At 32.9% G+C, this 13,998-nt stretch overlaps 1 protein-coding gene across 1 annotated transcript in view; it reads left to right on the top strand.

The window, feature by feature from the left end:
• NCKAP1 (NCK-associated protein 1) overlaps window positions 1-11,580 on the top strand; it is a 101,015-nt gene extending 89,435 nt beyond the window's left edge. The window contains exons 27-33 of the mRNA XM_008565727.1: window positions 1,238-1,320; window positions 1,746-1,826; window positions 5,615-5,708; window positions 7,484-7,600; window positions 8,215-8,324; window positions 9,524-9,613; window positions 10,571-11,580. Coding sequence (XP_008563949.1) covers window positions 1,238-1,320; window positions 1,746-1,826; window positions 5,615-5,708; window positions 7,484-7,600; window positions 8,215-8,324; window positions 9,524-9,613; window positions 10,571-10,687 — 692 coding nt within the window. The 3' untranslated portion in view covers window positions 10,688-11,580. The remainder of the gene's footprint in view (window positions 1-1,237; window positions 1,321-1,745; window positions 1,827-5,614; window positions 5,709-7,483; window positions 7,601-8,214; window positions 8,325-9,523; window positions 9,614-10,570) is intronic.
• The last annotated feature ends 2,418 nt before the right edge of the window (window positions 11,581-13,998 follow it).

Here is a 13,998-nt window from a genome sequence, read left to right as displayed (position 1 = left end):
ACCCCCCCCCCCCCCCCCATTTCTTTTCTCCTCTGGATAGTATCAATTTCCTGGTCTTATCTTGAGTCACTATTTCATTGAACATCTGCTGGTCTGCTGGGTATCAGACTCTGCTGAGTGCTACAGATAAAAAAAACGATTAAGAAGACTGGTTCTTGGTCATATGGAATTAATAATGTACTTGTGCCTTATGTCATTTTTTTAAACACGATTATTTTAATTCACATCACATTTTGGCTTATGTTATGCCTGTTTGTGTGGTTCAATAAAAGATGCTCATGGTTAAAGTTTAAACAAGCAACAAAAGGAGGTGGAAAGTCAAAACAAAACAGTTCTCTCCATTCTTACTCCTTAACTAATAACTTTGGATAACAGTTACTATACTATACACCTCTTTTCAGAAATTTGTTTTGTATATATAAATATATGATGTGTATATATGTTTTTTCTCTCACATAAATATGACCGTGTTTTCTTAGTTTTCTTGACAGCCCATTTAGATTGTTTGCTATTTGAGATCTAGAACATTATTCTGTTTATGTTTGTAATCTTATTACATAGTGCAATGATTTATATTTGGGAAAATTCTATAAATGTTTGTTTGGCTTTATAAAATGTGAAGGTATTGACCCTTTCAATTCTAATCCCTCTTGATTTTGTTAACTGAGTTTTAATACTGAATATATGTTAATAATTTTTAGAATAATCCTCTCTAACAAGTATATAAGCAATCAAATCTATTCATGGACTTAAGCAGCCTGGTCCTGCCAAAACTGCTTGTGGTCTAAAGAGTCATTTTTCATTTCTTGACTCAAGACCTCAACAACTTAATAATTGAATATCTCCTTGTTCCTGGGCCATTTGAGGATTTAACTCCCACTCTAATGTGCTGCTTCTTTCTCTCTAGTCTTACTCTCCTTTCTCCTACCTTCACCTTTTCTGAAATAGGGTTGAACAGACAGCTACTTATAAGATTATTTTAAGATTCAAGTGAGCCATCTAGCCCATTTAAAAGAAATAACGTACTCCATTTGAGGTAAACTATAATTACTTTGAAGCTTAAGTAGTTTAAATATTAGCTATCAATACCTTTGCCTCTTTAATCATTGTTTGTAATTAAATTACCATTACTTGTGCCTTATATTATGGGAATTTTATGTTTTAGAGTTTTCTCCAAGGTTAAGAAAGAATCCAGTTCACACATTTTTCTTCTCTTCTCTCCTACCTTCACATTTAGCTGTTGACAGTGTCTTGAAGAGGATGACAATAATTGGTGTAATTTTATCCTTCCGATCATTGGCACAAGAAGCACTTAGAGATGTAAGAAACCATTACATGTACATACTCTCTATCCAAATAATCCCTTTAATTTCCCAGAAATTAAAACTTTTCTTTAAATCCACAGTTGGCAATGATATAATTAAAATTCCACTTTTCATATTTATATAAAATAAAAATTATAGAAATTAGAGTTATTTGAACTCATTTCATTTTGGTATTGAAATTTGGGGGATATAATTTGCCTGATTATTGCACTACTTTTTCAAGTTTGCTGTGGATTAAAGCATTTTTCATTTTGAGTAACTTCTTCCATTTCCATGTATCTTGGTACTTCAGAAAATCACACAAAAATAAAGTAAAATGATTTTTATGAAAACTAGAATTTAATCGAATGGTAATATTTCATAAATTTAGGAGTTGCCAGTTAAACATAATTCTACATTCTTATTTGTTGTCCTGCCTAGGTCTTGTCCTACCACATTCCTTTTCTTGTAAGTTCAATTGAAGATTTTAAAGATCACATTCCAAGGGAAACTGATATGAAGGTAAAATAACTTCTGTTTGGATTTTACAGTTTCTAAAATGAAATATTTAAGTTACATATAAAATATAATAAATTCTAAACTACTGTAAGTTTCTATTTTAAAGTAATCAGTTAGCATGCTTGCCTTTGAAATTGCATCTTTGAGAACTCAGCACCAAAATACTACCATTCTGAACGTCAATCTTCTTTGATCACCTATAGCAATGTAAAATTGTTTAAAAATCTGTCTTGTTGGGCCGGCCCGGTGGCACACTGCTACAGTGCGCCGCTTGGGAGCGCGGCGGCGCTCCCACCGAGGGTTCGGATCCCACATACAGACCGGCGGCTCACTGGCTGAGCGAGGTGCGGGCACAACATCGAGGGTTGCGATCCCGTTGCCGGTCCCAGTCCGGTACGGGCGCAACACTGAGGGTTGCGATCCGTTGCCGGTCACGAAAAAAGACAAAAAGGAAAAAAAAAAATCTGTCTTGTTTTCCTAAACTGATAGCTGCTTATACATGGTCATAGAGCAGAATGAGAAAGATGGGCCAATGAAATGAGAGTTGTTTTGATTTAAATGCAGCTGAATTCAATCAGTTTTTAAAAATTGATGTTAAAAAGGCTTTTATTATAAAAATCTGTTAATTGTAGGCTGTAAGTTAAAATTTTTTTTAGTATTCTGTTTTTATTGGCTGCCTAATGTGAGCGCACAATTTCTGTTTTGAAAATTTATTGATTTATTTAATTTATGCCATCCAACCACTAATCTAAACCCAGCAATGATTTACCAGTGGTTGCCCATCTAGAAAGTGATATATCAGCACTCAAAACTATGTTTTCTATGCTTTCATGCTTCACTTATTTTCTGTTTTGCATATCTTGAAAAGCACTGACTGAAAAAATGTCCAAACTATTGTTTCACAAGAGATTCAGGTCTCTTCTCAAATCGGTGCCACTCAAACTTTTTGAGGCTCATCTTCCACCACTTGTTGCTTCCTTCCCCCACACTCTCCCCTTTCTTACCATGCCCCTCTCTTCGTAGATATCCTGTGAGCTAACAGGATCTTTCTGTGTGTATTCTCACATCTATCATTTACCTTCTAATTTATTCTACTTGAAAATATTGCCCCTTTCTATCTCTGCCTTTTGAAATTCTACCTATCTTTTAAGGTCTGACTCAATTTCCATTTACTAAGAATCATTTCTAGATTCTTTGGTGATAAAGAATTTCATTTTTTTTAGTGCTATCAGAGAACTTTTTGTTTATCTACTGTAGAGCTAAGCATATTCTGCCTGATATTATAGTTGTGTTTCCCACTTACATTTTATACTAGATTGTAAACATCTTGAAGACCAGGACCTTGTTTTTTTAATTTTTGTTTCTTTTACAGTAATTTGTACAGAATAAACATTTGATGTCCATGATTATCCTATGGTTTTATGATAGAAAACTGTGTATGAATAGCTCAAGATTATTTAAGTGGAAACACTGCAGAAAAAAGTAAAGTTAAGAAAGCATGAAGGCTAGCCAGTTAGCTCAGTTGATTAGAGTGTGGTGCTGATAACACCAAGGTCTAGGGTTTAATCCCTGTACCAGCCGGCCACCAAAAAAAAAAAAAGGGAAAGAAAACATTAAAAATTAATCGGTCCTTGAGAGGACTCTGGTATGCAGATTATGAGAATACTAATTAATATTCTGAACAACCATCTAATTCTCTTGTTGCCTGACTTAATTATATTTTGTTTTTAGCAAATTTTCGATAGAACTTAACTGTTTTTTGAAAAACCAAATGTGGCCAGTTAGCTCAGGTGGTTAGAGCGCAGCCTTTATAACACAAAGGTCATGGATTCAGATCCCCATACCAGCCAACTGCAAAAAAACAAAAACAAACCAAACATGTTTTTTAAACAACTTTATTGAGTTATAATTCACTTATAAAATTTTCTTATTTAAAGTGTACAATTCAGTGGTTTTTAGTGTAGTCATAGAGTTGTGCATCATAACTATGGTCAATTTTAGAACATTTTTATCATCCTGGAAAGATACCCTATACCCATTAGCAGTCACTCCTCATTTCTTCCCAGTCCCCAGCCCTAGGCAGTCACTAATCTACTTTCTGTCACTGTAGGTTGCCTATATAAGTAACATAACATGTAGTCCTCTGACACTGATTTCTTTCACTTAGCATAATATTTTCCAGGTTTATTCATTTTGTAGTGTGTATGAGTACTTTATTTTTAAAAATTGTTTCTGAAGTATTTCATTGTCTGGCTAATACCGTATTTTATTTATCCACTTATCAGTTGATGGCCATTTAGGTTGTTTTCATTTTTTAACTATTATAAAGCTACTATGAACATCCATGTACAAGTTTTTGTGTGAACACGTGTTTTCATTTCTCCTGGGTATACACCAGGAGTGGAATTGCTGGGTCATATGTAAACTGGGTCATATGTAAACTGTATGTTTAACGTTTTGAGGAACTGCCAAACTGTTTCTAAAGTGGCTGTACTATTTTGCATTCCCACCAGCAGTGTATGAGGGTTTCCATTTTCATACATCCTCACTAATACTTATTATCTGTCTTCTTGATTATGTCCATTCCAGTGGGTATGACATGGCATGTCACTGTTTTGATTTGCATTTCCCTGATGGCAGATGATGTTGAACATCTTTTCATGTGTTTGTTGGCTATGTGTATATCTTCTTTGGAGAAATGTCTTCTGAGCCTTTGCCCATTTTTAAATTGAGTTGTTTGTTTTTATATTTTTGAGCGTAAGAGTTCTTTATATATCCTAGGTGCAAGTCCATTAATAGATACATGATTTGCAAAGCTTTTCTTCCATTCTGTGAGTTGTCTTTTCATTTTATTGATGGTGTCTTCTGAAGCACAGAAGTTTTTAATTTTAATTAAGTCCAGTTTATCTATTTTTTTTCTTTTTTTTGTTTATGCTTTTGATGTCATATCTAAGAAATCATCGCCTAACCCAAGGTCATGAAAATTTATGTTTATATATATTTTTAAGAATGTTATAGTTTTAGCTCTTACATTTAGATCAGTGATTCATTTTGAGTTAATTTTTAATGTGTGAAGTGAGTAATTGATCACTAACATGTTTATCTAGAGCTTAATTAATCTGTGGCATGTTTCCATTTATTCTAAGATACACAGTTTTACTTTGTATTTTATTCTCAGGGGGTTTTTTTGTTGCAGTATCAGAGGTAACCAATTATGCAGATAGTTTTTAATGATGTATTGAGCAGTCAGAATATTTTATATACTTAAAATCCATATGTGATACAGAAAAACTTCTTTAGTCATTAGTCATTTATCAGAGTTTTAACTCCTTAAAAAACCTATTGTAATAAGTAACTTACCATATTTATAAGTACGATATGATTAGGCATTGACCACTATAATTTTTCATTAAACCACTATGGATATAAACGTGGGTCAGTAATATTGATTCACTTTTGTTCATTTATTCATCTCTTTTGACTTGATATTTTACATCCATGCTTCCAAAAAAAAGTAACTTTAGAATGATTCTATTGGTATTTGCCACAGAGGGTTTATGTTTTGTTTGTCCTAACAAATAGGAAGTTATAACCAGCAACACATCACAGAGTACTAAATCAGTTGCTCATTATAGGCTAGTTACACTGTAGTTCCTGTTTCAGTCAAATTTCTGAAATTTTCTATTGTTCTTGTAGGCAGATTCTAATTTCAACAGTAAATCTTTTTATAAAAGTGAGCTTTCTCAGAAATTTGTGTATTTCTTACTCTGTAATTCTTATAATTTTATCAGGTTGCAATGAATGTGTATGAGTTATCATCAGCTGCTGGATTACCTTGTGAGATTGATCCTGCCTTAGTGGTAGCTCTTTCCTCACAAAAATCAGGTAAAATGGATTAGTAAATATGTAGTATTCTTAGTTAAAACTAACAGGGCAACGCAGATGTAGATGTGGTATTTATCCGTTTATTCAAATGCATGGTTTGTGTTAAGCCTTTTATTTCTGGTAGTTGGAATATATCAAGGCAGAAAAGACAAAGATCCTTGCCTCCTAGAGCTTATGTTATATTTATAGTCATCATACAGTTGTTATTTAAGTTATAAGACTGGATGAGATTATTAAGGCCATTTAGTATATGTAGATGCAGCAGTGAAGAGGATCAAGGCCTGAGCCTTGAGCCACTCCAACTTTCAGAGCTCAGGGAGAAGAGGAAGAACCACCGAAAAAGAAACTGAGAAGGGAAGACCAATGAAATAGAAGAAAAACCAAGAAAAAGGAGCTTCCAGGAAAATGGAAAGGGAATGGTCAGCTGTGTTGGGTTAATGGGTGATGATGGCAAAATCAGTGTCAGTGGAGTTTTAGGGGCAAAGGCTGATTAGAGACCACTTAAGGGAGAATAAGAGGAAAGGAATTGGAGATAATAAGTATAAAGGAACTTACAAAAAGTTTTATTGTAAAGATCAGCAAAGAAATGAAATTACAGTAGCTGGAGGCAGGAGTAAAATCAAGAGAAGGATTTTTTAAGGTGGGAGAGGTTGACAGCATTTGTAAACTGATGGGAGATGGTTCAGTAGATAGAAAAAAAAAATCTAGAAAAGAGTGTCCTATTTTAACTGGACAAGAATTATTCACCATAAAGAGTTTGCACATAGTTATATAATTTTAACATTCAGAAATTTGGGGGGCCTGCCCAGAATACTCTGGATTCGTCTACAAAGTAAATAGCATTTTGTCTGTTTCTGGTACTGAAATGTCCTTCCCCACTCCCTTGAGGAAGCAGCATGGTGTTTGACTGAGTTCATCAGTTCTTTTCTAATTAAACAATGCCTCTTGTTTCCTCATTCTGTTATTTGATTTGCTACAGCTACAATTTTTTAAACATATTCTGGCTTTTTTCTTATGTTCAATTCTTAATTATACGTGATGGTGAATAGAAGGGTAAATAGAAGTTCCCAGGTAGCAGTGAAGAAGTCAAATGCCTTAGATAACCCACAATTTGAGTATACATTATGATAAATATTTTACAAAGGGTTATGTCTTTAAAACTTTAGGGCATTGGTATGTATTTTCATTCATGACTAGTTTCTTCTGTCTTCTAAAAAGAGAGGTTGAAAATCCAATCCACTTTCCACATTTATATATTTTAAATTTTAAATTTCAAATCATATTTATGTCTATTTCAGAAAAAAATTAAGGTTTTTTCCCCCATGATTTTGCAGAATAATTTATGAGATGACGGTTATTCTGAACTGTAGTAAATAGAATTTTCTTGTAAAATAATTTCTCATCAGTTTTCAATTAATAAATTTTAGGATTCCAGTTATCATAACTTTATTTTTTGCTCTATAATCTTATGATTAAAAAATGTAAAATCTTGCCTTACTGTTTAATTTATTAGAGATCCTTGAAATATGCCTGAGTAGTTGATAATAGCCAATAGTAATGTAAATTGTTTCTAACTTTATTCTATTATTTCTTAAAACAGAATTGTGACCAGTTCCATGGAGCTGTATTAAAATACTTTTTCTTTTATTATTCTTAAGTTGTTTAATATTTGTTTTTAAATTTGCCTAAAATTTGTTTTGTTTAGTTTAGATAATCAACTCTTATAACCAATCATGAGGAAATACCTTTGTTTTATTCTTAATTTTTCTCCTTAGAAAACATTAGTCCAGAAGAAGAATATAAAATTGCCTGCCTCCTCATGGTCTTTGTGGCAGTTTCTTTGCCAACACTGGCCAGTAATGTGATGTCCCAGTATAGCCCTGCTATAGAAGGTAATAGTGGTTTAAAATTGTTTTGACAACGGAAAAATCATGGGTTTTGGTGCAGTAGATACATTTCTTTTCAAGTTATTGATGCTCTTTTATAATAAAATGTGGCTTAAGTTCTGCCACTTAATAACTATATAACGTGGGATAGTCTGTTTCCCTTTTTCTATGCCTCTGTTTCCTGATATATGAAATGTGTGTAAGAGAGCTCATGTGTGCTTGAATATGTATGTGATAGAGGGTGGAGAGGGAGTATTCAACTCACAGGATTATTTTCAGGATTGAATAACAAATTGTTTGTAAAGCAGTTGTTCACTTCTTTTTTAAGTTTCCAAGACACTATAAGACTGATGTATGATTTCTTTTAGGGGTTTTTGAAAGTATTTGCCTGTTTAATACAGACGTGATTATTTGTGGCTTTGTTGCTACACTATTTTTAAAAACACCAAGTCCTCATGAAGTTGAAAAATGAGAACAAATTTGGTCATGTCTCAACTCTACTTTTAATCATACCACTATTTATGTATAGACTGTGAAGTCATTAAAGATTTACTTTCTATGTATTATTTTATATTTTGGGGTCACAAAGAATCTACACAATGCTATTTGCACTTTCTCAGGGCACTGCAACAATATACATTGCTTGGCCAAAGCCATCAACCAGATTGCTGCAGCTTTGTTTACAATTCACAAAGGAAGCATTGAAGACCGCCTTAAAGAATTTCTGGCGGTATGTATGATCAAATTTCAAAACTCATGACATCTAATAAAGAAAACTCATAATCACAACTGTGAGATGTAACAGTACATTCTTTTTATTTTTACATTTTATTTAGTATCCTCTAATGGCGTTTTTGTTTTCAGATTCTTTTCTCAGGTATATGAATTTTAGTCTCCTTTAATTTTTTTTTTTTGTTTGTTTTTGTTTTTTTTGGAAGGAGGAACAAGTGAAGGCAGGGCATTGAAATCAAGGAGCAGTCAGTTTATTTTGTTCTCCTTAGATTCAGAAGTCTCTCTCCCATTTTTAGAGCTCTGTAACATGACTGTTTTTTTCTAGGCTGATGTTTGGACTGCCCTAGAAATTTTCCTAGGGTTTGAAAGAGGAAAGAGGCAGAGGAAAATTCAGGCAAAGAGAGAGAATGTTCCCTGTCAAAAGATATATTTTACTTATTTCCATTTATTTGTAGAAAGACCATAAATGGTAACAAACTCAACAATAAAAATACTACTTGCTACCAAAAGAGAGTAGTGTTAAATCTAGCCTCATGAAATATGGCTCTTAGTTTCCATGTCAGTGTAGTTCTTTCTTTCCTTTATCAATATAACCTTTTTCATATTTTATTTAAAGAAAGATGCTCCATAGCATAATGAACTCTAGAGCATATAAATCCTGTTATCTTTTAAAAAATTTTTTTTTAATTTTAAAAGCATATATAGTACTAACTTGAGAAAATAATTTCTACTTCAAGAAAAACAGTATTAAAATTAAGCTTTTTTTCTTTCCATTTGCTTTATTTCCTTCATTCAGGGCTTATTGTCTTTATCTCTCAGTTCCTATGAATTCAAACCCAGTGTGAGATTGTCTTCCTATGTGGGAACTAAGAAATATAGTTAATACAGATATTGGAAAGACAGAAATATTTAAGTCATTTAAAAAACAGACTTGTTCTGAAAAAAATCAGTTTTAAAGACCAAAAAGAATTTTTGGTTACATTTATTATCCTTGTGTCTCTTTATACCTTTATAACTCTCTAAATTATTGCTTGAATGTAAAGTATCTAAGCTCATCATGTTATTTAATTGCTTGTATTTAACATGTAGTACTGTATGATTGAAATGTGTTAGAAGTTGAAGCATACTGAAAATAAACAAGTAATTGGTGAACATTTTATTAAAAAATCTTACTTAATACGTTTGTGTACTTTTAAGCTTGCATCCTCCAGTCTACTGAAAATTGGCCAAGAGACAGATAAAACAACAACAAGAAATAGAGAATCTGTTTATTTACTGCTAGATATGGTAGGTCTCTTTTCAATTTTTACTAACAACGAAAAAGTTCCAGTCATTCCTGAGAGTCTTTTCTTGGCATTTTAGGGATTGAACAACAATAAGAGCCGAAGTGTTTTTTTGAGCCCCTCTATTCACTCTACCCAAGCCACATACTTCCTAAAAATTGCTGAAAAGACTGACATTACTGACATTTTGCCATTACAGTACTATCAGAAAACAAAATCAAAGATTAGCATTAACTGTAAGGTATTTTATGAACAGTTTTTCAACCTATTGGGGAACACTTGGGCCTTATTAGTTTGTCCTATTATATCAGTTTCAACTCTCTTCTGGTTTTCTGAGTTTTCTACATTCTGACTCCATTCTGCCCATCTAATACAATTTTTTATAATTCTCTATGCCTAGACAGGTCCTTTTCTGCAGTATCTATGCTTACTTCTATCATGTGGCTCTTCCCAACCTTAGAGTCATTTTTCGTACCTACAGAGATCTGTGTCTTTCCTGATGACTCAGAACACCCCATAAGTCAAATCTTTTTCCAGATAGTCTTTCCTGATTACTCTGGCCTACATTAATTTTTCTTCCCGTTTGAACTCCGCTTGAGTTTACAGTTTTCCATTTAATTATAGTTGGCTTATCTTTGGTTTTGCTTTCTAGCTCAGTCTTGGAACCAGTTAGACTTGATGGTATAGACCATATTTTAAATATCTTTGTATTCTCTGTTGAGGTCAGGGAAAGTGCTCAATATGCTCCTGTTGATTAATTGATTTATTTGCGAAGTAGCACCTTTAAAACATTTTGGTAGAATTTACCATGGCACATTTACATTTTATATTTTAATGTAAAAGGAAAATAATTTGTGTCTATTTCTAATAAGAACAATATAAAAATTATGGCTTACTAGTTGTCAGTAAATGTTCTCATTACAAATAACTTGAATTTTGATGCATTTTTGGAATTTTTCAGATTGTACAGGAATCTCCATTCCTGACTATGGATCTTTTGGAGTCTTGTTTTCCTTATGTCTTGCTGAGAAATGCATACCATGCTGTCTACAAACAAAGTGTTACATCTTCTGCATAAAATATCACCTTATCTAAGACAAGCACGCATTTTCGTTGCCTCGATTTTACCTGTAGACTGTGGAACTATTTTACCTTAAGGCCTGAAAAACAGTTTTGTGAATTAAATTTCTTTCATACGGTTGTATTTTCTGATCATTGGTTTCCTAATATGGTTGTACTACAGTATACTTGGTTGATTTAGGTTGCACATTCACTGAATTCACTGAAATTATTACTATAATTTTAGAGTATAATTTGTTTGAAAAAATACATTATCTACATGTTTTTGACATTTGATAATGAGAAAAATCTTTGCTTGTTTATTTCTGAAAAAGAATTGTATTTAGTGATTATTTTAGATAGCAAGATAGCATTCATCTGTGTGTAAATTATTTCATATAGGGAAGAGTTCTGATCTGTACCTATGGTTCTTATTGAAAACAATATTGGATGTGCATTTCTGTGATGTTATGAATACATTTCTACTTTATTTTGAAACATTTGCCAAACTAAATACTATAACACTGTATAACATTAAAAATTTAAAGGACTGCTTAGCGTTAGCAGATCATGTCTTGAAATTCTAAAACAGCAGCATATGTTGTTGCTTGTATAAAGCCCAGTGATAATTTTTAGACTAACTTCCATGGTGCCCTGTTGGCATTACCACTACCGTTGTACCCTGCTGTATAATAAACAATCTTAGACATTTATCAACTGTTGATACAAATGTTAGTCCTTAACCACTTTTTTATATGTTTTAAATTTTTGAGATTCAAGTGTACCTGCCATAACATAAAATAAACACTAGACTATCACATTTTGAATGATTTCTTTAAGATTCTTGGAAATTTATTTAGTAATATGAAAGTTTTAGTTTAAACTTAACTTAAAATAAACCTTAGGAATGTCTAAATGCAGCATTCGGCTCCAAGTCAGCTATTACAGATTTGTTTAAATGATTTGAAAAACATTCCACTGTAAAAAAATATTTAAATTAGAAAATAAAATTATATGACATTTTTTAAAAGTGAGAACTAAAAGGAAACATATGCTATCAGCTTGCTAATTGTATCTGTAACAAAATGGACAGTTATTTGAAAGAATGGGAAAAAACCGAATGATCATGGAACTAGTGAGAATGCTTTTGAGAACTGCTACATCAGTCAGTAATGAATGGGAAAGACATAAAGGGCCTATTGCTTGGTGCTTGGCATGGAGGGCAAAGCAGCTCATTTAGTTTAAAAACTAACCAGATGTTTTGCTCTTTGATTGTCATTGTAAAGACTGTTTCTCAACAGCTTTCTATCTGGGTTTTGTAAGGAGCTTCTGTTGTTCACAGCTTTTTATGTGTACACTGGTAACTTATGTTAAGATAAAAGAAAGCTGCGGTGAACTCAGTTATAATGTTTTTCTTTGTTCAGATATAGAGAGTGGAATGAAATCGAGGTGCCACAAGATTATCATACAGCTATTTTGTGCATGATTTTTCCAGTCTATATTTAAAGCAGGGAATAGTTGTCATTATTTGTTAAAAAATTTCAGTGGTTCCATGAAAATTTGATAAAATGGATATTTTAAAATTGAATAGTTTCAGACCCGAAATAGCTTGTTTACACAGTGAATAGTTGAAACTAAAGTTTAATGCTGTTTGTCTCAAAATATTAGGATCCTAGAATGGTGATAACTTTGTTGGAAATGATATTCTGAGAAGTAAAGTAGGCATTTGAGTTTGTGCATTTTGGAGTAATATGTGGAAGGGGATAGAATGTAAATAAGCCATTCTTTACTACTGTTAGGCCAAGAAAAGAACACACTTGTGTAGTCACCTGAAGTTTTTCTTCTCCAAATCTTTTTCTCATGTACCCAAGCAGACATACTGACTGGCATGCTACTTGATTCTTCTTTACAGAATGTTTTTCTACCCCCCCAACCCCCCCCAAAAAGGACAAAGATAACTTGGAGGAAAAAGTTAAAGTTAAAAAGTAAACTGACAACTATTTCTAACATCTTGTTTGTTTTATCCTTTTTTATTTTCTTCTAAGCTTAAGCTACCACATATTGTTTTTACTGTTTTCTCTACAATAGTGTGATCACATCATACATACTGGCCTGTTATCTTCTTATTTCATTCAATAGTAGAAAAAGTTCTTTGATTTTTTTTTTAATACCTTCATATATCATAACAAATTTAACAAATTTCATTTGGACGGACAGTTAGACAATTTCTTGTTTTTCATTATTATAGATATCTTGTCTCTATATCTTGGTGAATGTGACCTGTTATTTCCTTAGAACAATTTCTCAGAACTAAAATTGCTTGCTTTCTACTACTTTTCTATTCATTCATTCAGTAGATATTTCTAGATGCCTGGTTGTAATGGTGAGCAAAATAGAGACAGTTTCCCTTTCACTGTTGAATTTGCATTTTAATAATGGTTGCCAGTAAAGGAACAAGCTTCTGAAAGTGATAGGGAAGTATACAGGATGGCGTGCAGGGAGGCAGGGAGCGAGTCCGTAGGGGCACTGCTTTAGAAAGTGTCATCAGGGAAGCGCTCTGTAAGAGAAAACGTTTGAGATGATATGTGAAGGATGAGAAGGAACCAGACACGGGCAGAGGGAGCAGCAGTGAAGGTTAGGGTCCAGGGGGCCCAGCACAGACTTGGTATGTATGAGAAGTTAGAAAGAAGTGTGTCAATTAGCATCTCTCTCTCAGGAGCTCTGGAGGCCCCTCTAGGAGCCTCATTAGCCTAGCTAGCTCTTTTCCTTTTGTGGTCTGCCTGCCTTCTTTTTTTTTTTCCTCACATATGTTCAGAGTCACAAATCCTATCTAAAGTGGGTTGGTTAATAAGGTGGTTAACATGAATTCACTGATAACGCTATAGCGTTAATCTGAAAATGGGTAAGTCTGTTATACACCATCAGGCCTTTTAAACCAAGCCCAAATACTGTCAGGCCATGAACTATATAACCTGTTGATTAATTTAGTGTATAATCATGCCCATTCTATTATAATGACTCATTTAAGGGAGATTTCATCTGTGTTATTAAAGACTTTTGCAAATAATTCTTAAAGTAGTAACTACTTATGTTTGTCTTTCATCTCTTCTTTATAGCCACTTGAAATGACAGCATGAACCATCGTTTCATTTGATGGCCTTAGCCTGAATTTCTTTTTTTTTTTTAAATTTATTTAATTTAATTTATTTATTTATTTATTTTTTCATGAAATTTTTATTTTGTCAATATAAATATACCACATTTTCCGTATCCACTTATCCGATGATGGACATTTGGGCTGATTCCAACTCTTAGCTATTGTAAAGAGTA

Source organism: Galeopterus variegatus, unplaced genomic scaffold (genome assembly GCF_000696425.1).
Source record: "Galeopterus variegatus unplaced genomic scaffold, G_variegatus-3.0.2 Scaffold202, whole genome shotgun sequence".
NCBI lineage: Eukaryota > Metazoa > Chordata > Mammalia > Dermoptera > Cynocephalidae > Galeopterus > Galeopterus variegatus.
This window is presented reverse-complemented; position numbering and strand designations above follow the sequence as displayed.